This window comes from Abramis brama (assembly GCF_963993115.1).
Source record: "Abramis brama genome assembly, chromosome: 21".
Classification (NCBI taxonomy): domain Eukaryota; kingdom Metazoa; phylum Chordata; class Actinopteri; order Cypriniformes; family Leuciscidae; genus Abramis; species Abramis brama.
This window is the reverse complement of record NC_139983.1, coordinates 5,534,994-5,560,623: the sequence shown is the minus strand read 5'-3', so window position 1 is coordinate 5,560,623 and position 25,630 is coordinate 5,534,994. Positions and strand designations below refer to the sequence as shown.

Here is a 25,630-nt window from a genome sequence, read left to right as displayed (position 1 = left end):
GTATCGGTATCGGCCAAAAGAAATCCTATAGATGCATCCCAAATTTGAACTGTAAAGTTGTTTAAATTGTGTTTTTTACAGTCATCCTGTGGTTTAGTATGTTACTGTAGACAGACATTGTTGTACCCGGCTCAAATGGTAATAATTATATTTGTGCAGGTCTCAAAAAAAGCCTTACATTTTTAAAACCTTGCAAATACCCTGAATACTTTTGGGACCACTTCTAGTCAATGCCATTGCCTGTTAATAATCTGACTTCCAGGCCCCCCTTTTTGAATCGCATTTGATGTCTCTCTCTCTCTCTCTCTCTCTCTCTCTCTCTCTCTCTCTCTCTCTCTCTCTCTCTCTCTCTCTCTCTCTCTCTCTCTCTCTCTCTCTCTCTCTCCTCTCTCTCTCTCTCTCTCTCTCTCTCTCTCTCGCTCTCCTCTCTCTCTCTCCTCTCTCTCTCTCTCTCTCTCTCTCTCTCTCTCTCTCTCTCTCTCTCTCTCTCCAGAAGTCCAGCTCAGGTGAGGCCAAACTGCGCATGTGTGTTGCAGTGAAGAGGAAGATTCAGCTGTATTACTGGAAGGACAGAGAATTCCTTGAATTACAGGTTGCTTGAGGCTTGGAAACACACAAACAGCATATTTTTGATGAACCATAACAGTAGCCTAAATCTTGTTTGGTCTCTCTTGCAGGGAGATTTTGCCGCTCCAGACATTCCCAAGTCCATGGCTTGGTGTGAGAACTCAATATGCGTGGGTTTCAAACGAGACTACTATCTGATCCGGGTAAGGGAAAAAATTCAGCTCTGCTTATATTTAATTTCCTTTGCAATTTTGACAGGAGTTCATCTATGTTAGCCAGCAACAATACAGCAGTGGCCCAATAGGGCAAGTGATCATTCAGTCAACACCCTCATGATGGCCCCTTGGTATCTTAAATCAGAAAACCAATATTTAGCTTTTCCTCACTAGTGTCAACATCAGCCTGGGACTTTCAAGCACACTTTGTTTCCTCTTAAACTAATAAAATCTGTCAGATGTATAGTGAATGGTCTATGATCCATGATATATAGCTGATATATAGTGAATAGACTAGATTGCTCTCCTATAACCTGCAGCTTAATATACCATGTATGTATATCAATATATACGTGATATATTAAGCTCTTAATATATCATATATATATATATATATATATATATATATATAGATATAGATATATATAGATATATATAAAAATATATATATATATAAATATATATTACGGATATTCACTCACATTAGGTTGTGGTTGTTGTTGTTTTTTGGGTCAATCATATGACTTTTCTCTTTAGATGGATGGACGTGGCTCAGTGAAGGAACTGTTCCCCACCGGGAAACAGCTGGAACCGTTGGTGGCCCCATTGGCTGATGGGAAGGTGGCAGTGGGTCAGGATGACCTCACGGTTGTTTTGAACGAAGATGGCGTCTGCACTCAGAAATGTGCCCTTAACTGGACGGACATTCCTGTTGCAATGGGTATGATGTCAGTCTTAACAAACGTGTTTCTCAGGTGCTCATAAGCCACTTATCAAACATGTTCGGTCAACAACAGATTGTCAAGAAAACTGGTGTCCAGTTACCATCTGATCAGATAACCTGATCAAATAATGAGCAAAAAAAGTATATTACTTACTAATATTACTTCCAATGTCGTGAACAATCGAGTATTTACTAGCTAACTGTACATAGCATAATAAAACAAACCGGAAGCAAAACATGCTTAACAATGTCATTTTTTTCAGTCCTTATTCAGATATATCTGACGCCTGAATGCTGCAACTGACTAATGAGAATCAGAATCAGAACTTTTTTTTAGTGATGATGCAAACAAATCATTTAAATGATTTTAAACTGATTCCTAGAAAAAAAAAATGATGTGAGAGTTTAATGATTAATATTGGCTTATGAGCAGTTCCACACGTAACCTGTTCCTGCAGGAATATCTACAGATTTCCACACTCAGCATGCACAAACGTCTTTGCATGGCTTTTTACATATTTGCGCTCATTTGATTCTATTTTAAGCTATCAGTGATGATGTATTACTGTCAGCTCTTTTGAACATGTTTTTCCATTTTTAAATCCATTCCTCTTTCATTTCTGAGTCGTCTTATGGCTGTTTTCTCATGTCTTTCACTAGAGCACCAGCCGCCCTACATCATTGCAGTGTTGCCCCGGTATGTGGAGATCCGCACTCTGGAACCCAGACTGCTGGTGCAGAGCGTAGAACTGCAGAGACCGCGCTTCATCACCTCCGCTGGGTGAGACCTGCACACGATCTCACTTTACAGGGAAACATGGGGCTTTTCAGTCTGACTGAAGAGCTATTTTACATTAGACATGTTTACATGCACACAAATAATCAGTTTAGAATCAAATTAATTTAGTCAGACTGAAAATCCTTCATGTAAACACCCTCAATCGATGTGATTGAGCTTGATCCGAATGAAATTTTCACCGGATTGAAAGGGGTGCTGTATACCTGAAATATATGGAAGCTTGTTTTCGCCACAGAATAAAAAATAAAAAAGGTAATTGCGACTTTTTTTTCTCACAATTGCGAGTTTACACCTCACAATTCAGACTTTTTATCTCAGAATTGCGTGATTTAAAGACCATCGCAATTGTGTGTTATAAAGTAGGGCTGGGAATCACTGGGTACTTCACGATACGATACGATACACGATACATTGTTCACGATACCGATAATATCACAATATGGCGATACTGCGATAATCGATATATTATCAGTTAGTTTTGTCAAAAGACCCGGTACTTCGGTACCAAGTCGGTACTAAAAAAACGTAAGCGTCACGGTACCAAGTTTTCTTAAAGGTGCCTTATGTAAAAATTGAGGTAAAAATATCCAAAAAATGAGCTACACGCATCAAAAGAATGAGAAGAAATAAGGGCGATGATGTCATTAAAAAAATGTCAAGTTATAGTGCTGCAGAGATATCAACCTGAATTAGCATTAGCATTACTAGCCACGGCCCGACAGGTGTCGTAATACCAGTTTCGGCCATGGGAGGCGGTATGCCGGCAACATAACCACCAGCCAAACATGCAATACACGAATAACTCGCACGGCTTGTGGGCGTACTTGAACCTGATGTCAATCGTGTGGAAAGTAGCCTACAGCCCCACTACTACATTCAAATAAAATCTGATAAAAAAGGAACAGAACCAGAGTAAACATTGGCACTGCTTTCCATCGCTGGAGACAACTAATGGACATGAAAAAAATGAGGTTTGACTTCGAACTTGCAACATTTCTTTTGGATTGGTAAGTAAGATGCTGTTAGTATTTCGTTAGTTTTGTTTTATATGTTTGTGTAGATTTTCGGGAAGTTATAACATAGAAATGTATCGAAGGCTGTTCGATAAACGTATATAACGTTCATAAAATACAGTATTGTAATATAGTACACATAGCACAATCTCTATTGCTCTTTTTTTCTTGCCAACTACGTGACCTATATTATGTAGCTATATTAAATGGCTTTCCTGAGGTAAATCTGACATAATTGTTCTCCAGCTGTGTTATTGACCTCTTCACGCTGATAAAAAACACTGATTGGTCTATTGGTTTATTATGTATGAGGAATACATTTTGGTAAGTTGTAGCCTAACGTTACTGTATCTTTCAGTGTTCGTGATTTTTTTACTATTAGCTAGTAGAGATGATCGGTTCACATGCGCTAGGGATCTGTCGTGTAACATTTACAAGCGCCAAAACGGTATTTATTGTTTGAATTGCGTAATAAAATTGACAGAATCTGAGAGCTGAGATTTTTTTTATATCATAACTAACCTGCTCTGTCTAGTCTGTCGGTCTCCGTGTCCTCTTTGCTTCGCGATTTTTCTGTGCGTGAGAAAATTGATGTGTGGCGTGAGAGCATGTGAAAAGTGTTTGCGTGTGTCTCACGGTGAATGCGTGAGAGTTGGAAGCTCTGGTTACGTTGGCGCTAGCTTGGTCAACATCAGCGAATGCTGTCTGTCAAATTAATGTAATTCAAACTAACAATAAAAATGTAATATGAACAAAACGAATATGAACATATTCACTGGTAAAGGTGAAGGAGAGTAGCTTGAAGATATTCATACTCTAGAGTAGACCAACTCACTTTCTGGAGGTATACTGCCCCCATCTGGTATGGAATGTGGAGTATGAATTTATTTATTTTTACACAAGGCACCTTTAAGTACCGGTGGTACCGAGGACCCGTTCAAACCCGGTTCCTTGATGCGCAAAAAAAACAACTATCCACTGAGCGCGTGCTGTTGCGCGTCCTCTTTATTAAAGCGCTGAGACACACACACACGCGCATTGCGCGTGGCAAGCGCGCTCATAATGTAAGAGACGCCGGCGCGACCACAACATTGCCCAACATCAAATGGCAAACGTAATGCAAGCGGAACGAAACTGCTCGTTATTGTGTGGTTGAAGGGCCGTTTATCAGTTTGGACCAGTGCAGTGCGAGCCGATCGTGATCATGCGACGCTGTTACTACACAGCGCTAAGAGATCCAGTAAAGAAAGCATTTGAATTCGCCACAGAATTAATAACATCGCTGCGAGATCTAGTGAGAAACATTCACATTTCTCCGTTATTAACAGATCAAACAGCGCTGACGTGGAAACCAGGAAGAAAAATTGTGCCATGAATGAACTATCCAGTGTCCACAGATCAGCAACATTCACCATGGATTTACTGTAGTAACACTAACTGCAACCATGGAAGTTTGGCAGGAATAGTAGGCAAAATGCCTTCAAGTAACATTACGTCAGTTTTATTTTGACATTATGAATACAATTGATGCCCTCAAATGTTAATCTGAACTAAAATAAACCTTTGTTTATAACTACTACAATATTACATTTCATTTTGTCCAAGGAGCTGTTTTGTTTTATATGCTCCTAAGAAGAGTCAATTATAGCTCTAGAATTGCTCAAAGTAAAAAAAAATCATACTTTATGATTTTAGTTTTAATAAAATTAAATCAAGGAAATTTCCCTGGCATTTCTTTCTTTTTGCTGAATCAAAAACGTACCGAACCGAACCGTGACACAAGTGTATCATATATATCGAACCAAACCGTGAATTTTGTGAACCATTACACCCCTAGTAATCATGCAAATTTCCTGCACCTGTCATAGACGTCCAAATGACATCCAAAAAATTACCCAGTTCAAAGGTCCAATGTTGAACGTCAATATGACGTCCAAGTTGGGTCATGGTTGGACGTCCAAATAGTGGACCTAGTTTGGACGTCGAATAGATGTCCAGAATTGGTCATGGACCGACGGACCCAATATAGACATGATCTGCACGTCTATCCGACGTCCAATGTTTAGTGGGTAGTTCCATATAAGTTCATGGATAATTTGTTGTTTTGTCGTTAGTGAAAATCAATATTGACCTTGTATTTGAAAAAGGATCCTCATACTGTATAAAAACAATACTAATTCAGACTAAGTTCATTCGCATTCGTAGATTGACTATTTTTGAAACGGTGCGAACTGCGCTCTCTATGATGACGAAGAATATCAGCAAATAACTTATTGATTTCTAGCCCTTTGGTACCGAAATTGGTACCGAGAACCGTGGATTTTCACTGGTATTGGTACCGAATACTGACATTTTGGTACCGTGACAACACTATTATCAGTAATAACTCACACAATATATCATGTTTTAAGAAATAAAAAGTTTTTTTTTTTATTAGGAAAATGAATCTCCATTTATTTTTTTGGATGAAACACAATAACAAAAACAACTTGTGTCTTATCAGTTGCAACAAAACAGTCACACAGACACAATTTTTGTTTTGCTCGCAGATGATTTTTGTCACTCGGGAGAAATCGAGTGGAATCGGTGATGCTCGCATGGTCGCGGCTCGCAGCGTGTGAGAGGAATTACGAGCCGAGCACGTTACGAGCACCTCCCGACCTCCCGATAATTTTTAAACATGTTTAAAAAATTCGGGGAGTCAGCCTGATTTTCACCAGCTGTCCCCTATTGCCAAATCATACACAACCACGTTGATGGGGCTATACCTCAGTGGCAGCAACCATACAGCGTTCGCATACACTGTCACTGTCACACACACACACACACTTCTCTCTCTCTCTCTCTCTCTCTCTCTCTCTCTCTCTCTCTCTCTCTCTCTCTCTCTCTCTCGCTCTCTCTCAAGTTTTTATGTTGAAAGGAATGGCTACTGTTCTCTGCTTTTCAACAAATCATTTGCACACACATTTATGTCATTTTTCTATCTGAAGCTTTGCCTGCATGCATGCAACATGACGGTCTCTGTGTTTAGCGCGAAAGCCCACGTGATTGGGCGGCTCGGGATAAAATTCATGCAGGACAGTCGTGCCGTGTACCAGCTGCTTTGACGCGATTATCAGTTAAACTGACTCGCAACGTGTGCAATATCTCACGACCTCCCGAGTGTCCGAACTGGCACCGTGTATGTCCGCCCTAACGGCTTTTAAGATCGATACTTGGCAAGAGCGCATCGAGAATCGATCGCGGGAGTAAATATCGCGAGATATCGCCATATCGATATTTTGGCACACCCCTATTATAAAGTCAGAATTGCGTGATTTAAAGTCGCAATTGCGTGTTATAAAGTCAGAATTGTGAGATTAAAAACTCAACTCGCAATTCTTTTTTTCTCAGAATTGCATGTTTATATCTCACAGTTCTGACTTTATAACACGCAATTGCGACTTTATATCTCGCAATTCTGACTATAACACGCAATTGGGAGATATAAAGTCGCAATTGCATATTATAAAAATGTTGGTTTCTAGCAAAAATAACAATGTCATCATGATATATATTGTTATTGTGGTATAAAATTACTCACATCTTGATTATAAATTTTTGGCAATTTGCCGAAGAATTGGACTTTATATCTCGCAATTGCATGTTTATATCTTACAATTCTGAGAAAAGATGTCAGAATTGTGAGATCTAAACTCGCAATTGTGAGATAAAAAGTCGCAATTTTCTTTTAAAATGTTTTATTCTGTGGCGGAAACAAGCTTCCATAGAAATAACCGCATCAGCAGGGGAAAAATGAAGCATGTAAAAGCTTCAATCTGTTTTTTTGTTGTTGTTGTTTTTTAAACTTTCTTTCCCTCTTTGATTTCACAGATCAAATGTTGTCTATGTCGCTAGCAATCATTTTGTCTGGCGTCTGGTGCCGGTCTCCATAGCCAGCCAGATACGGCAGCTGCTACAGGACAAACAGTTTGAACTGGCGCTTCAGCTAGCGGTGAGAAACTCTGATTTTAGCATCCAGTAAATACTGTATACAAAGTACACAGTGTGTTGACCTTGTTTTCTTCTCATCTTTCCTCAGAAAATGAAGGATGATTTAGATGCAGACAAGAGACAACAGATCCATCACATTCAGAACCTGTATGCCTTCAACCTGTTCTGTCAGAAGCGCTTTGACGACTCCATGCAGGGGTTCGCTAAGTTAGGCACCGGTGAGTTGAGTTTACACAGCAGTGATGATGCCCCACCGATGACGAAAGAATAAATTTATTTAAGTTGTAATTGATATCCTTGACGACCACATTCGATCATTCAAGAGAAACTTTCTGGTAGGCTGATAAAAAATAAAAAATAAAAAAAAATATCATTTAAATACCAACTGGTCAGATTGAAGTTTTGGAAAGTTAATTTTCATGTCTGATAAACCTCACGTTATCTGTGGTCTTGCTGACCAAGGCTGAGTTGCATCATATAGTCCACTAGAGAGTGCCATTGCACCAGGACAGTAAGATCCATGAATAATAGAGTTTGACAGTGATGAGGGATTTTTGTAAGTTAACCTGTAAGTTTGCATCACTCTTTTTCCCTCAACAAAACCCCAGTAGGATTTTTCATTGGCTTTTGGATTATTGCAGAAAATAAGCTCTGTGACCAACAAAAGTTCATGATTCACACACATTTTCTTCATCATGGTAATCTTCATAAATGAAGTTTTGAAGCCCAAATACAATCACCAGAAATAAAAAGCTAAACGTAGGCTTTAAACGAACTGCAGCACGGTCACATGACTTGAGCGTCACCACCATTAAGCATCAACAACTCTTTCAGTCTTAAATTTAGAGTTCGAATAGTTTGCAAGAGCACAATTATAAACAGTTTGCCTGTTCAGTGTGATGATGTTTAATGTCCCCGACAACCTCTCTAGTCCCATTTAGACATTTATTAGCAAACGCCTTTTTCAAGACACGTAAAAGCTTTATAAAAATCACAAGGCGTTATTATTACTAATGTGTTTTATATCATAGAATAAAACATGAAAATACTTTGAGCTTGTGTTCACCACAGACCTTATTTCAGGCATTTAACCATAAACCCAATGACTTCAGGAAGATGCAAAATGCAACTCGTTTTGGCCCCTCAAAAACACGTCATCGCTGCAGCACTCTGTATAATGGGTTAAATCTGATTTGCTCTTCTCTTGTATAGATCCCACTCATGTGATTGGACTGTATCCAGACCTCCTTCCCTCCGACTACCGCAAACAGCTTCACTACCCAAACCCTCTGCCCACACTGTCCGGAGCCGAGCTGGAGAAAGCCCACCTAGCCCTCATAGACTACCTGACACAGGTGTTCGGGACTTATGAAGTTCACACTGAGTGCTTTACAAACGTTTTTCATATTCTTACAGTTTTCTCTCTGTGTTTTTGATAGAAACGCAGTCATTTGGTGAAGCAGCTGAATGACTCGGACCCCTCTACCACCTCGCCTCTCATGGAGGGAACCCCGACCATCAAGAGCCGCAAGAAACTCCTTCAGATCATCGATACCACCCTGCTCAAATGTTACCTCCATGTAAGACCTTCAGATTGTTCTCAATAGCCCTGTTGTAAGCCCTCGTGAGCTGCATGCACAGCATCACCTACTGGTGATTGCATCTCGCTAATCTTAAAGGGATAGATCACCCCAAAAATGAAAATTTGCTGTTAATTTAAGCCTTCATGCTATCCAAGATGCTTCAGTAGAACAGTAAAGAAGATTTTTAGCTGAAACCGTGATCTTGGTGATTTATATAATGTAAGTCAATGGCTACTGCCACTTTAAGAGTCACAAAAACACACAGGCAAAATATACCTGTGGCTCATGATGATACACTGAGGTCTTATGAGACGAAACGATCGGTCTGTGTGAGAAGATGACCATTATCTGCTACATTAATAACTGTAATTCACAGCCTGAGCACTTTCATGACAATCTGTAGTGCGAGCATCCTGTCGCTTAATGACATATTCTGACGTCTGTCTGTGAAAATGGTTTAAAACAAAGTCTTGTAACAAATCTAGTGACATGCTGTAATTATCTGTCCACAGACTGTTGATTTGATGTGCGTAACTGGTGCCCGCTGCATTCCCAAATGTCCTTTAAATTCACAGCACATGCACAGACTCTGATTTAGTCACTGTGAACTGAGATGCAGAAAACACCAGATCACGTGATCAAAGTGCGCTCTCCACTTTGAGACGTAGCGCAACACACTGTATACTTGTTTAATTAAATTGCAGCCTTTTGATAAGGACACTAAGCAAAATCGTGCTTTTTATCTTAGTTCAATTGACAGATGCTTTGCCAAAGCAGTGCTGCAAAACATAACGTTAGAGAACTATCATGTTATTTTGAGAAGTGTACAGATATTTTCGGTTCACTATGAAACTGCCAGTGTAGTGAGAAACAGTGAGGATCATGTGACACTGAAGACTGCTGAAAATTCAGCTTTGATCACAGGAATACATTACATTTTACAATATATTCACATAGAAAAAAACATTATAAATTATAATAATATTTCACAGTATTGTTGTTTTTACCGTATTTTTGATTAAATAAATGCAGCCTAGATGAGCAGAAGAGACTTCTTTCAAAAACATTTAGAAATCTTACAAACCCCAAACTTTTGACCTGTAGTTTGTATATACTGCATATAGAAAATGAAGACTATTTTTAGGACCATAAAATTATCAAAGCATAATATTTATAAATTTGACGTGGCAAGATAATTTGTGGCTGCTGCTATTAATACTTTTCTAAAGGAATTTTGTGACTTTTCAGAATCTTAGTTATCAATATTTATCAGTATGCACTACAGTAAACCAAAGTTGACATTGAATATTATATTAAAGGTGCCTTATGTAAAAATAAATAAATTCATACTCCACATTCCATACCAGATGGGGGCAGTATACCTCCAGAAAGTGAGTTGGTCTACTCTAGAGTATGAATATCTTCAAGCTACTCCCCTTCACCTTTACCAGTGAATATGTTCATATTCGTTTTGTTCATATTACATTTTTATTGTTAGTTTGAATTACATTAATTTGACAGACAGCATTCGCTGATGTTGACCAAGCTAGCGCCAACGTAACCAGAGCTTCCAACTCTCACGCATTAACCGTGAGACACACGCAATTGACACTTTTCACACGCTCTCACACCACACATCAATTTTCTCACGCACAGAAAAATCGCGAAGCAAAGAGGACACGGAGACCGACAGACTAGACAGAGCAGGTTAGTTATGATATAAAAAAATCTCAGCTCTCAGATTCTGTCAATTAAATACCGTTTTGGCGCTTGTAAATGTTACACGACAGATCCCTAGCGCATGTGAACCGATCATCTCTACTAGCTAATAGTAAAAAAATCACGAACACTGAAAGATACAGTAACGTTAGGCTACAACTTACCAAAATGTATTCCTCATACATAATATCGACCAATCAGTGTTTTTTATCATCGTGAAGAGGTCAATAACACAGCTGGAGAACAATTATGTCAGATTTACCTCAGGAAAGCCATTTAATATACATAATATAGGTCACGTAGTTGGCAAGAAAAAAAGAGCAATAGAGATTGTGCTATGTGTACTATATTACAATACTGTATTTATGAACGTTATATACGTTTATCGAACAGCCTTCGATACATTTCTATGTTATAACTTCCCGAAAATCTACACAAACATATAAAACAAACTTCTAACGAAATACTAACAGCATCTTACTTACCAATCCAAACGAAATGTTGCAAGTTCGAAGTCAAACCTCATTTTTTTAATGTCCATTAGTTGTCTCCAGCGATGGAAAGCAGTGCCAATGTTTACTCTGGTTCTGTTCCTTTTTTATCATATTTTATTTGAATGTAGTAGTGGGGCTGTAGGCTACTTTCCACACGATTGACATCAGGTTCAAGTACGCCCACAAGCCGTGCGAGTTATTCGTGTATTGCATGTTTGGCTGGTGGTTATGTTGCCGGCATACCGCCTCCCATGGCCGAAACTGGTATTACGACACCTGTCGGGCCGTGGCTATTAATGCTAATGCTAATTCAGGTTGATATCTCTGCAGCACTATAACTTGACATTTTTTTAATGACATCATCGCCCTTATTTCTTCTCATTCTTTTGATGCATGTAGCTCATTTTTTGGATATTTTTACCTCAATTTTTACATAAGGCACCTTTAAGCTCACGAAAGATTGTAAGGTGTGTAGGGATGCACAGATATTAACATTTTGACCGACACCGATAACCGATATATCGGCCGATAAATCTAAATCCAAATTTTTATATAATTTTTGAGAGCCTGATTACAAAAACAAAAGTCTCACCATTAAAAGCCATATCCCAAGCACACAATTGTAATGTTCTCACTATAATTTTATGTAGCCTATATGACAGACTTACTTGTTGCCCTTTACTGTATTTTCCTTTTTGAAGTGATTTCTATCATATTTCAAGTAATTAAAAAACATCATGGATAACAGTGCGCATCTGAAGTGTCTCAGCTGAAGGAAATAATACATTATTTATCGTTTTTAATATATCGGCCAAAACAATTATCGGGACGATAACGTTAAAATTGATCATATATCGGCCAATACCAATAATATGGAGGCCTATATATTATGCATAAAGGTGTGATTAGTTCTTTAGATAATTGTGCTATAAACTCTAAAATATTTTCCTTCAAACTGTTAAGAAACTCATTTTCATTACAAAATGCCACCAGTAAACAGTGTTTTTTCTGTTCTCTTAATTATTCTCAGTAGTTTCTCATAACTGTAATACTGTCAGTAGAAGTATGATGTATAAATGTATGAATACTTGTCTATGATGCCTAAAGTGCTTGCCTTGCTAGACGGCTCACTACAGTTAAATCTAGATTACCTCAACACACTGTAATGGATTCTGTGTGAATTTACAACATACTTTTTGTTTTGTTTTTTTAGACCAATGTAGCCTTGGTGTCTCCTCTCCTGCGCCTGGAGAACAACCACTGTCACATAGAGGAGAGCGAGTACGTTCTGAAGAAAGCTCATAAATACAGCGAGCTCATCATCCTCTATGAGAAGAAAGGCCTTCACCAGAAAGGTGCGCGCAGTCTTATCAACCGCTTACTGAAAACTTGCATCATCTAGACTGTCATGTGTTTATGTGAGCCTGAGGACTCTCCAGTAGATGTGTAATGTGTGTGTGTGTCCGACATGTTGCTCATCTCTCTGCAAAACCCAAGCATCTGAACATCATTCGGAGGGCTCAGATCAGCTCTTGTTTATAGAGATAGCTCTAATCATGTTTTGTTGATGTCATGCCTTACAGAAAAACGCTGATGAGGACCAGGCCGTGTAGATCCACACTGCCTAATAAACCCTCAGTGCAGCCAAGAAAACTTCTGTATATAAACATCACTGTCACAAACCGTTCATGAATATACACTGATTGCCCTCTCTTTCTGTTTGACTACGTCATTCTCATGCAGTTGTTTCCTATTGTTTTCATTTACGATCTGTGTGTATTTATGTGGTTGATTGATTGATTGCAGTTTCACTAACCTTTTAAATCAGCTTTTTTTTAACATTGCGTTCAAAAAAGCATTCAAAATAACCTGGGGTTTAGTAAGAGAGTGAGTCATCTGAGCTGTTTCATTGAGGAAGCCCGTTCAAACTGAATGATTTGTTTAAGAATCGGACGACGTAGTGTGTCTGTTGACTCTTTACTGTCAACATATGATTCTTTCTCTCTTGTAATTCAGAAGTCACTTGAAAAGTGCATAACCATGTTTGCCAGTCGTGTGTGTCCTCTTCCTCATTCAGTTGAATTGACTTACAGAAGTGTGATTGTCCAGCTCTGCAGGTTCTGCTGGATCAGTCCACTAAAGCCAACTCTCCTCTGAAGGGTCACGAGAGGACTGTGCAGTATCTTCAGAGGCTGGGTGAGATTAACACACTCATTTACTGCACATCACCTGGCTGTGCTTTAATATAGTCAACAGACAAGTCGAGTGAGTGCTGTGGTTAATGTGATATCCGGATGCCCACTTTTGTCTGAAGGTCGAGCCAGAATCTTAAACATGCCAGCAAACTCTCATGGACTCTACAGCTGCAGAACTTCATTAGATTTATCTAAATAAATACTTTGCGTTTTTCAGAGTGAAGCGCAGCACTGTGTTCATGTACACGTCTCAGAGCGACTCGGTTAATAGTAAATGCTGCTCCGCATGAACTCATGAGCTGCTTTAATGTACATTTGGGAACGCAACCAAAAATCTTGTAATGAGAAGAGCTTATCAATAAAAGAGAAGCTGCAAGGGCTTTTGTCAGTTTCCATCAAAATAAAAGTTTGATGGTTTAACATTTAAAGAGGAAAAACTTAAAGACAGCCATAAATATTAGTATTGTACATTTACAGCTGTAATGTACCATAAAATTATTAATTATTATTATATTATTATTTTCCCTAACTACTTAATTTTTTATTTTACAGTCAATTATTACAATATTGGTATTTAATTTGTTTATATCTCTATAATTATTTATGTTTTTATTTAGTTATTATTATTGTTATGTAGCAAAAAATGGTTTATAATCACAAAATGTTGCCCAAATTGTGCAGTCCTACAAACAAGATTAGCAAACCTTTATTATTTAAATTGCATTTTAAATTGAAACCAACCTCGGCTCTATTTAACACATTTTGTAATGTTTTAAAAAAAAAAACATTTCACAGATTTTCCCCCAAATATACAGTGTAGAAACATGCAAAACCAGCCCACAGATTCTGCATATTAGTAACAATGGGATGATCAATGAGTCGCATTCTTCCATTCTGACTGACTAGATCAACAATCTTAATTTGTAACAGTGACATGCATTGGTGTCTTTCTGCACAGGTGTGGAGAACCTGGGCATCATCTTCGAGTTTTCACCGTGGGTTCTGAAGATTTGTCCTGAGGATGGACTGAAGGTGAGATATGCATGGTCTGGTTGTATCTGCATGTCTTCTGTGGTCATTTTGAAGAGCTTGAGTTTGACTTTGCTGCTGTCAGATCTTCACTGAGGACCTGACGGAGGTGGAGACTCTACCCAGGGATAAGGTGTTGAACTTCCTGAAGGAGGGGTTCAAGGAGCTGGCCATCCCATACCTGGAGCACATCATTTACATGTGGGAAGAGACACGGCCCGAGTTCCACAACGTTCTGATCCAGCTGTACCTGGAGAAGGTGCAAGGCCTCATGAAAGTGTACCTCAACTCACTGCCCGAAGGTCAGACGCTGCTTTATCAGCACAACTGCAGAGCTGCAGGAAAACAGTCTGTCTTTTATGCAGCAGCTTCTGAAAAAACTATCCAGAGGTCACGGTCAACTGCTGCTGACTAGTGTTGGTTTACATCAGCTAGTTTATAATTTACTTTTTAGTTTTTTTCATATTTGTGACCCTGGACCACAAAACCAGTCACATGGGTCAATTTTTTAAAATTGCAATTTATTCATCATATGAAAGCTGATTAGCTTTCCATTGATGTGTGGTTTGTTAGGATAGTACAATATGTGGCTGAGATACAACTATTTGAAAATCTGGAATCTGAGGGTGCAAAAAAATCGAAACATTGAGAAAATCTCCTTTAAAGTTGTTCATTTATGTTGGCAATTGTGCTGCATTCACTCACAAAAATAAATGTTGTATATATTTATGGTAGGAAATTTACAAAATATCTTCATGGAACATGATCTTTACTTAATAATTTACTTTACTTAAAACTGGCATAAAAGAAAAATCGATAATTTTGACCCATACAATGTTGTTGGCTATTGCCACAAATATACCCGTGCGACTCTGACTGGTTTTGTGATCCAGGGTCACATATAGTCAACCTTGTCATGTTTTAGTCAACTAAATGTCTGGGAATTTTAGTGCATTTTTAGCCAATGAAAACATTTTCGTCATGCTGCATAATTTTTAAATTGATAATCACGATTATTTTGCTCACAATTATAATTGCAACAATTGTTTTTACAAAAAATTTTTTTTTTGCAATACAAAAATGATTGCACATTAACCTATAAGCACAAATCAAGAGGATGCTAACTCGTATGCATGGTTTATTTGACCACCTAGTTTCCTGATTTATTATTGGCTGTTTATCATAAAAATTAACACACATTATGAATATGTGCGCTTCTTCCGTAGTGTAGAAAATGTACAACACAGTTCATGTCTTGAAAATAGCCTCTGCTGACATTTCTACCTACCTATCTACATTTATAAAATAAAAAATATAATTGTTTTGTAATTAAGCCACCAATGCGTTCATTTAATGTTTAAGGGGTGGGAAATTATATATATATATGCTACCACTCGCACACACTGCCTATATATATATTCATATTCACTGGCAGTTTTATTAATTGCAACCATTGTTTTTATTTTATTTTTGTAAAAAACATTCTTTGGTTTTACACTTTACAATGTTGTTTAATTATTATTATTTTTTTACATTAGTTAATTAGTTAGTATAACATAAACTAACAATGAAAAATAGTTCTACAGTGCTTAATAATCTTTGTTAATGTTAATTTCAACATTTAATAATACGTATCAAAAATTTAAAGTTGTATCTGTTCATATTGCTTAATGCACTGTGAACTAACATGAACAAACAATGAACAACAATTTTTTTAATAAATGCTGGAAAACATATTTCTCATTGTTAATTCATTTTTGCTAATGCATTAACGAATGTTAACAAATTAGACTTTATTGTAATGTGTTCGCAAACAAAAAAACAACATTTGTGGCTAAAATGAAGATTTTCCAGCTCTATGAAAGTACAGAGTAAACGCGTTGTGTTGACTGTGTCCAGGTGTTTCAGCTGTAGCTGCGGGAAAGGAGGCGGGAGAGCTGGGAGAATTCAGGAACAAGCTTCTGACATTCCTGGAAGTTTCCAGCAGTTATGAGCCAGAGAGACTTATCAGTGATTTCCCATTTGATGGTGAGTCCAGAGGTCAGAGACATTACACTGTCAAATCTAGCAATAAAAGTGTATGAGCCGTATTGTTCCTCTTTGCTCTGTCAGGTCTGTTGGAGGAGAGGGCTCTGCTCTTGGGTCGAATGGGGAAACATGAGCAGGCTCTCTTTATCTATGTTCACATTCTGAAAGACACGCGTATGGCTGAAGAGTGAGTATCCTTCTATAATGCTGTTCTACATCATGAAATCAATATGGACCCTATTTACTTTTTTTTAAAGGGGTGGTTGATTATGATTTCACTTTTTAAACTTTAGTTAGTGTATAATGTTGCTGTTTGAGCATAAACAACATCTGCAGTTACAACACTCAAAGTTCAAAGCAAAGGGAGATATTTGCTTTTAAAGAAATTGCTTTTTAAGGACTACAACAAACAGCTGGTAGAGACTACATGACATTCCTCCCGGGTTAGTGACATCACTGACCCTAAAATTTACATAAACCCCGCCCCCTGAACACGATTTATAGATTATCAAGACAGAATATGCTAATCAATGACTAGAAGATAACTACACATCAGCTACATAAATTCATCAACTAACCATTCAGAAATGTCCTGTTGCTCTACATGTTGTCACTTCTTCTTGAGTCTCTCCATCTTTGTCTGACTCCGGTTTGAACATGAAAGGCTAAAAGTTTTTGAAATTTTCAGTGCATGTGTGTGTGAGGTAAAAGTACTCAAGCTGTTGAAGCTCCGCCCACTGTGCCGGGAGCAGCAGCTCATTTGCATTTAAAGGGACAGACACAAAAACGGTGCTCACCCTCAAAAAGTGACCATTTTAACATGCTATATAAAAATATCTGTGGGGTATTTTGAGCTAAAACTTCACACACACACTCTGGGGACATCAAAAACTTATTTTACATCTTGTGAAAAGGGCATTATACCACCCCTTTAATACATATAGTTCCTATAGTTCCTGCCACTATTCATCGGTGCACACTATTATTGAAAAGGAAAAATTGGTCATCAAAGTTGAGTAATTTCCTCCACCTCTGTATCGTCTGATGCGACCTAGGCCGCACTATTTGTTATGACGAAGCTATAAAGACATTGTTTTAGGCTGCTTTTGTAGGTAACAGTAATATAGCGCTGCATAATGTACATTGCCGTGAAAAGTTTGGAACAATTTCGATTTTTTAAAATGTTTTTGAAAGACGACGACTCTGCTCACCAAGGCAGCATTTATTTGATCAAAAAACGTAATATTGTGAAATATTAGTACAATTTAAATAAATGTTTTCTTCAGAAATCATTCTAATATGATGATTTGCTGCTCAAGAAAAGCATTAATTTGAAATAGAAATCTTTTGTCGCATTATAAATGTCTTTACTGTCACTTTTGATCAGTTGAATGCTTCCTTTATGTTTTTAACATCAAAAACCGAAACAAAATTTTAATATATTCAAACTTTTGACCGATAGTGTAAATGTAGGCTATTAAAGTTGCAGCAATAATAGCAAATGACATTGGTGTCGTTGGTATACGTGCCGAGGCTCTTGACCTTTAGCTTCCATGTTTCTGACTCCATTCTGATATTAAATGCCCGCTGTCAATGAATTGCCACCTACCAATTCACAAAAACATCAAGTTCCACCTTTAATGTGTGGATTATCCTGTTACTGTATACAGTATGTCACACTCACATTACAATAGTAAAATGCATTGCATTTCATGTTGACTGTTCCATGATAAGGAATCTGACTCTAAACTCATGTTTTCTGTGTGTTGTGGTGTTCTCAGGTACTGCCACAGTCACTACGATCCAGCAGCAAACGGCAATAAAGACGTGAGTGCTCCTCGGACACTTTTCACCAGTGTTATTTCGACTGGTTTCATTTTAACATTGTAATTCTACATGTTGTGTAGTCACTGAAGCAACAATCCCAAACACTGCAGCCCGAAATGAAAGACTCTGTGGCATGTTTTTGTGTTGTTTTGTAGTGAAAATCCACCAGCAATCATGATGTACTTATTGTTAGTGAAAGTAAGAGTAAAATTACTGCCAAATATTTTGTGCATTACTGAAATTTGATGCAATGGTAGCATCAGCATAGAAAAACTCATAATTTGCTTTGCTGCAAATACAGAATTGTGTTAGACACAATAGCTTGTACACTCACTAAATCAGTGCATTTTGTTTTTATTTACTGATTATTATAAATGTTTTTAATTATTCATGCTTTTACAGTTTAATAGTTATATCATTTATTAATTGTTGTAATATTTTTGTCGTTTTTTTTTGGTTTTTTTTACAAATTATAATAGTAAATTAGTGATTGCATTTTCTCTAAATATAAAAAAGTACATACACTCCAAAAATTAAGCCTTTTTTCAAGATTTACACATTTCAGTTAATAATTTTGAATAAATCTTAAACTTAAATTTTTAACCTATTTTACCCTTTTTTTAATTTATGAATACAAATTACATAAAGTAAATGGTCCATTCCCTTGTTCCATTAGGATTTATACAAAATGTTTTAAGCTCAGTTTGTTTGAACTTGCTTAGAATTATTCTATTCAATTCAATTTGATGGAATTTTAATATGAATTGAAATAGAAATTAATTACTATTAGAACTTGTTTAGTGTATCCAGTAAAATAATTAGCTTTGTAATCTACTAGTGAAATCAGACATCATGAGGACTAACAAAATATTCACCCTAGTTTACGTTATATTCAGTATTATATATATATATAGTAGTTTAATACTATAATTAAACCACTAGAATCTTTCATTTCATCACACGTGTTTAACATGTAAATATAAAAGCTGCATGCGGTTTTGGAAGCGAAAAGGTTGGAAAGACAAAAGTGTAGGTTGTGAATGAATGATTTGAAAGTATAACAATTATGGAAATAAGACCTCAATTGAACTCATTTGTGATGATAAGACTTTTCGTTCATTGAACTCATCATCTTTAATATTTACTGTAGTCACTCTCACATACATTATTCATTCAGTGTTCGAGTGGCTGCTGTAAACTGTTGAAAGAGAGTAACTGTAAATATGGTTGTCAATCACAAACACTGTGGAAGTGTAGAAGTGTCTCTCTTGTTCCGACACACCTTGTGTAAATGTTAACAGAGTCTGTCTGTAGGTGTATCTGTCCCTCCTGCGCATGTATCTGTCTCCGCCGGACGTGCACTTCCTCGGGCCCATAAAGATGGAGTTATGTGAGCCACAAGCCAACCTCCAGGCGGCCCTGAACGTCCTTAAGCTCCACCACAGCAAACTGAACACCACCAAAGTGAGTTTCTACCAAACACCAACAGGATCATAGACTCCAGCCACCATCCGCATAGCAGAAGCCTGGAAAGATCCAACACACTTAAAGGGATAGTCCACCCAAAAATGAAAATTCTGTCAGTAATTACTCGCCCTCATGTTGTTCCAACCCCGTAAGACTTTCGTTCATCTTCGAAACACAAATTAAGATACACTCTTTACATCATGAGCGAAAGTCTTACGGGGTTGGAACAACATGAGGACGAGTGACTACTGACAGAATTTTCCTTTTTTGGGTGAACTATCCCTTTAAGGTGTTTTCACACAGTCCTCTTTAAAAGAACCAAACTCTTTGTGTTCTCTTTACGTTCACACTGTCCCTGTCCTTGAAAGAGGACTCAGATCCTTTTTTGGTGCACTTAAGTAAGAAATGGCGCATTTCCACTGCATGGTACGGTACGGCTCGGTACGGTACGGCTCACTTATGGCGCATTTCCACTGCATGGTACGGTACGGCTCGGTACGGTACGGCTCACTTATGGCGCATTTCCACTGCATGGTACGGTACGGTACGGCTCGCTTTGGCTCGCTGTCAAAATGGTACCACCTCTGTTGAGGTTCCAAGCGTACCGTACCGATACTAAAATGTGACGTGAAAACACTGCAGATCACTGATTGGTCAGACAGAATTGTCACTACCAGCGTCATTGTATTTGCAACACGAGACACTAAACCTGCTAGATTTAAATAGCCAGTAGACAACAGCCAACGCTGTAGTTTCTTGCAGTTAAAAAGTTTCTTGCAAACTGTTTCTTGCAGTTAAAAACATCAAGAACACCATCCCCTCGATAGGCTCCATTGTTCCTGTGTTGTGCATTTGAAATGTGGCGCGTTTACGATGATGTCATGGCAGTAGAGGCGGCGCAACTATAACGATCAGTCCCACCCACTGAAGCGGTACTAACTGCAGTGGAAAAGCAACCGAGCTAAAGCGAACTGAACCGTGCCATACCGAGTCGAGTCATACCACGCAGTGGAAAAGCAACCGAGCTAAAGCGAACTGAACCGTGCCATACCGAGTCGAGTCATACCACGCAGTGGAAAAGCGAAGCGAGCCGAACCGTTCCGCGCCGAGCCGAACCGTACCGGACCTCTTTGTGTTTATACTGTTTCTTTTTGGGTTTAGTCCAGTTCAGTGTTTAATGGCTGACCCAGGATGTAAAAGTGTCCTAATTTGGTGTTACTCAGTCTTGGGTGGCATTTCATACTTGTGTGGTACTTATGTCAATTATCTCAGTTTTAAGAAATCAAATATTGCAGTAACCAACTGAAATAGTCAAATTGAATAAAGGCCCATTCACACCAAGGATGATAACTATGGCGATAACGATATAGTTTAAAAAAAATTCTAAATATTAAAGCATAGCAGAGTTCACATCTCAGCTACAACGGCACCGAGGAACCATATAGTTGGAATGACTTTTTTCCCAGCATAATGAATGATAAAATCATTGACAGCCAATCAGAATCCATCCTGCTTTAAAGAGCTCGAGCATTTAAAGCGGCAGACGACAAAACTGCAGTGTGCGCTGAGAATAAACAGAATGATATCATCCACCGCTGTGAGTGCTAATGTAGTCATCGTTGTTGGTGTGAACGGACCTTAAGTGTGTGTTGCCAGCCCCAATTAAATAAGACTGAGAGAGTGAAGCATGTGCTGTAGACGTGAAGAGAGAGAGAGCGGAGAGTGTGTGTTGAAGTGCTACACAGTTCAATCCTGCTGATGTCAACACATCGTTTAAGATGCCGGCGTTGGAAATGAGACCCAGTGTTGGCGTGTTGTCAGATGCCAGAGCTCTGAACATGTGCGTTACTGTGTGGGAAACATCTGTGGAAACATTTCCACTTTCAGACAGACAATTCCTGGACAGAACTGAATCCCTGTCTCTGTCTCCTTCATAAGGCCATAAACCTGCTGCCAGCCAACACACAGATCCGGGAGATCCAGGTGTTCCTGGAGAGTGTGCTGGAGGAGAAGGCTGGGAGGAAGCGCTTCGACCAGGTCCTGAAGAGCCTCCTACAGGCCGAGTTCCTGCGGGTATGTTTACTCCTGAATGATTGATTCAGTTCCTTCTGAAGCTGTGTAATTAATTCAATTCTGTGCTTTAAAACACTGTATCCATGCATCTCTATTTTTTTTTTTTTTTTTATTATTGAAAATTGTTGCTTGACGAAAAAATCTAGCTTGTTACTGGAAAAGACACAGTACTTAAACAGATTCTACAGAATTATTTTATTTTTTTTAATTAGTAGCATCACTTCTAAATAATTCCGATCCAACCTGTCCCATATATTTATTTTAATGTGGTCTTATTATATATATATTTTTACATGTTTTATGTTAGCATCTTTCTTTAGTGTGTAATGTTGTTGTTTGAGCATGAAAAAGCTCTACAAAGCACAAAGTCCCTCCAGTGGGTGTTCTCCTCTACATCAGTGTCAGTGTTTCTGAACTCCTGAAACGCCTCCATTGTAGTCTTGAGTTTCTTCCGGGAATGAACACGTCACAATTTTCCTCATTTAAATAATTAATACGCAGAATAAAGGGGCGGGGCCTGGTTTAGTTAGTTAGTAGTGTGTTGAAACTGGCGGTTATGGTAAGGGGTGGGACATTTCCCAAACACACTCAAAGCACTAGACCAATCACAACACACTAGTCCAGCCGACCAATCAGAGCACAGTGTGCTTTTCAGGAGGAGGGGCTTCATAGAGAAAGGAACTAAACAGAGCGTTACTGACAGACTGGGAAGAGAGGAGCCGCAACAATGGAGAATATGGGGGAAACAATGTGTTTTTTAACATTCAAGCTTAAAACATATACTAGTATAGCCCAAAAACAAAATCAAGACTTTGTAAAAGTGCATAATATGTCCCCTTTAATAATATTTTAATACATTGTATTTGTCCGTGTGCAGGTGCAGGAGGAGCGTATCTTTCACCAGCAGGTGAAGTGCGTCATCACAGACGAGAAGACCTGCAGAGTGTGCAAGAAGAAGATCGGAAACAGGTCTGCCTCACATTATTACCAGTTACACCATGAACTGGCCTTTCAGTCAATCTGGCACAGTTAGGCCCTGTCACAAATGGCACACTTCATATGCACTTACGGTCTTTTGGACTTACAGTGGCTGCCGTGTGCACGTGTCCATTAAGTCCATGAGACCGTAGGGTTGATCACGAGAGTGTGGACTTGTAGGAAGACCGCGAGTGCTTAGGGTGCCATATAGGACAGGGCCAAAGTTTATCTTTATTAAATGCATTACATATATCTTGTTGTATTCATTCGAGTGGATGCGTTAATTCCAGTCGCACATATTGTTTAGGACAAATATTGTGCATGTATGTTAAAGGGATAGAAAACTCATCAGAAAACTATCATTTACTCACCCTCATGTCGTTCCAAACACATACGTATTTTGTTAACCTTCGAAACACAAATTAAGATATTTTTAATGAAACCCGTAGAGGAAAACAAACGTCTCTGAGAAAACTGTACAGTTGTGCTCTATTAGAGCTCATTATGATTGAAGGGCTGTTTGAGGCGATGCACTGAATGAATACTTCATTTGTTTGTGTGTCCTCTTCATGTCCAGTGCCTTTGCCAGGTATCCAAACGGTGTGGTGGTTCACTACTTCTGCTGTAAAGATCGCAACATGTGTCCAGCAGAGTAGAGGAAGACTGGAGACAGTGGACACACTCCCTCAGATGAGCACAGAGACCTCAGCAAACATCAAGCGTCTGTGTGAAAACACACCGAAGGAAACTCACTCACTCTTTACATCTGTCTCATGCAATTCATCTAAAAACTCTGGACTGTGAGACTTAATTCAGATTTATGAAGTGCATTACTTTGAAAGCTTTGCCTGAACGCACAACACAAACTGTGGCTTCCTTCGTCCCGCTGAGAAACACTTATCTTTTCCCTCACATCCCTCTTTACTTACAGTGCATCCGACATGACGCTGTGTGTGTGTGTGTTCAGCATCCAGGCTCACAGTAGCTGCTGCTCTGCTTCACTCAGTTAGCTTGAGATGAAATCAGACGCCAGATAAAACCCTTAATGTGGCCTCTCGTACAGAAAGGTCAGCGCTTGCACACAACACACCCGTCCGATGGAAGGATGAATGCTTGCATGGACGTTCAGAGATCACTTACAGCTAGAAGTCTGCTTTTTTTAAGCAATGCCAATAAGCTTGGTATTGTGTCTTACGTTTTTCTAGAGGTTTTGGAGAGCTCTACAATCATGGTAGCTTGCCACTTTTTTGTTTTGTTCTGGTTACTCAAGTGGCTTTAACTTATTAACACACTGTCTAAACGTGTCCAGGAATGTGTCACCTATGTGTGCAATCGCGTCGCCCAATTGGGCGCCAGTATTTTTCTGGCTTCCTAACACATGTGTCCAACTAACACTGTTTTAAAATGCTTGTGCTTTCAGTCAGCTGTAAACCATGACCTGGACTGTTGCTCAAACAAAGGCACGCTCACTGACATTACACCATTATAACAGGCCTGAAATGTTTCGGCGGAAATGGATGTGAATGTGTAGATTGTACATTGAACCCGAGGCGGAAGATGAACCTAATAAACATGTATCTTCTCTTATGAGTACGAGTGTCATATGTTTGAACTGTAAGAGTGATGCTGTGGAACACACCTGAGACTTGAAGAGGGACTCTTTTTGACTTGGACCTGCAAGAAACCACACTGAAACTTGCTGAAAATCTCACAAAAAACACACTATAGCCTCTTTTCTCTTTGATTCTGAGCAGTGAGATCATTGAGATCCTATTATAGTTTTATAATCATTTGAATTTTTTTATCTGTATATTTTCTGGTTTCATCTTAAACTGAATTAAAGTTTTAGTCATTTTGTTTTGTTATTTTATTAGTTTTTAAATATGTCTCTACAGTTTTTATTAACTTGTATTTCAGATTTAGTTTTTATTACACTCTTCGGTAGGGTTCAACATAGAACCAGGGTTTTTTGTTCAATTTTAAAGAACCCTTTATGCCAAAAAGGTTCTATATAAGGAGAAGTGAAAAGCCTTGTACAGATACTAGAAATCATGAAAAATAGACCGAATTTGACTTTATAATGTGAAGTTTATATTGTTTTTTCCTCTGAAGTCAAGTTTGATCATGCGAGTTTCTGTTAGATCTGGTGTCTGTGAGATTTGCCACTTTGAAATCGCTACTACTACTGTGTACTTTCTGAGAATTATACTGTTAGAAATCATTTGAAACTGTCCTTATGACTGTGGTCTCCCATGGTTTTAAAATGAAAATCGTCTTGTGTGTCCCAGGCCTTAGCCAGAGCTCAGTTATGATGATTATAAGATCTGGCGTCTGTTAAATCACCTCAGATGTATTGCGTGAGCTGTGAAGAACGGACCACAGCTTGAGCAGCAGAACCAGCACATGCTACAGCATACAGTGACACTTCAAGATCTGCTAAACCCACAGCATTCTGATACATCATGACTCACGCCGAGGAGGAGCCAACGATCTCAGGCCAAACCTCGTAAATGATTCAACATTTACAGATAGTTGCTTATTTGAAATACTAAAAGTGAAGTTTTAATTCCAACAAATTCTCATTGTGTATTGTGTTTGGAGGCTGATGCTTCTACGAATGCAGTGCAGTGGTCAGAAGAGTCCATTGCCAGTGTAACAGAGGCCAGCTAGCGCCTGACTCTCATGCCGGAGACCCGCACGGAGCGGGGTGTGAAGGACCCGGTGAGAGGGGTTAGAGTTGGCATTAGTCCAAAACTGTAAATACATTGTAGACACAGCTAATGACGTCCGTTACAGTGCTGTAGTCTATCTGAAGAGGCGCTCCGGGATATTCATTTTGTTTCTTTGTGTTCTCTATTTGGAGATTTAAAGGGGACCTAGTATGCCCTGCTATAACGTTTTGATTTTGTTTTTCTACTAGTTTTTG

At 38.6% G+C, this 25,630-nt stretch overlaps 1 protein-coding gene across 2 annotated transcripts in view; it reads left to right on the top strand.

Annotated features, from left to right (window-relative positions):
* The window catches only part of vps39 (VPS39 subunit of HOPS complex), a 28,596-nt gene extending 4,302 nt beyond the window's left edge, over positions 1-24,294 (top strand). The window contains exons 6-24 of one of the 2 annotated variants that reach the window (XM_084096026.1): positions 494-592; positions 678-770; positions 1,320-1,503; positions 2,167-2,287; positions 7,192-7,312; positions 7,400-7,529; positions 8,524-8,666; positions 8,751-8,891; positions 12,321-12,462; positions 13,217-13,303; positions 14,261-14,334; positions 14,417-14,633; positions 16,231-16,359; positions 16,444-16,546; positions 18,141-18,186; positions 19,501-19,650; positions 21,592-21,726; positions 22,604-22,695; positions 23,282-24,294. In XM_084096026.1, coding sequence (XP_083952152.1) covers positions 494-592; positions 678-770; positions 1,320-1,503; positions 2,167-2,287; positions 7,192-7,312; positions 7,400-7,529; positions 8,524-8,666; positions 8,751-8,891; positions 12,321-12,462; positions 13,217-13,303; positions 14,261-14,334; positions 14,417-14,633; positions 16,231-16,359; positions 16,444-16,546; positions 18,141-18,186; positions 19,501-19,650; positions 21,592-21,726; positions 22,604-22,695; positions 23,282-23,360 — 2,286 coding nt within the window. In that variant the 3' untranslated portion in view covers positions 23,361-24,294. The remainder of the gene's footprint in view (positions 1-493; positions 593-677; positions 771-1,319; positions 1,504-2,166; positions 2,288-7,191; positions 7,313-7,399; positions 7,530-8,523; positions 8,667-8,750; positions 8,892-12,320; positions 12,463-13,216; positions 13,304-14,260; positions 14,335-14,416; positions 14,634-16,230; positions 16,360-16,443; positions 16,547-18,140; positions 18,187-19,500; positions 19,651-21,591; positions 21,727-22,603; positions 22,696-23,281) is intronic. The other variant, XM_084096027.1, reaches the window with a different exon arrangement.
* Positions 24,295-25,630: the final 1,336 nt, after the last annotated feature.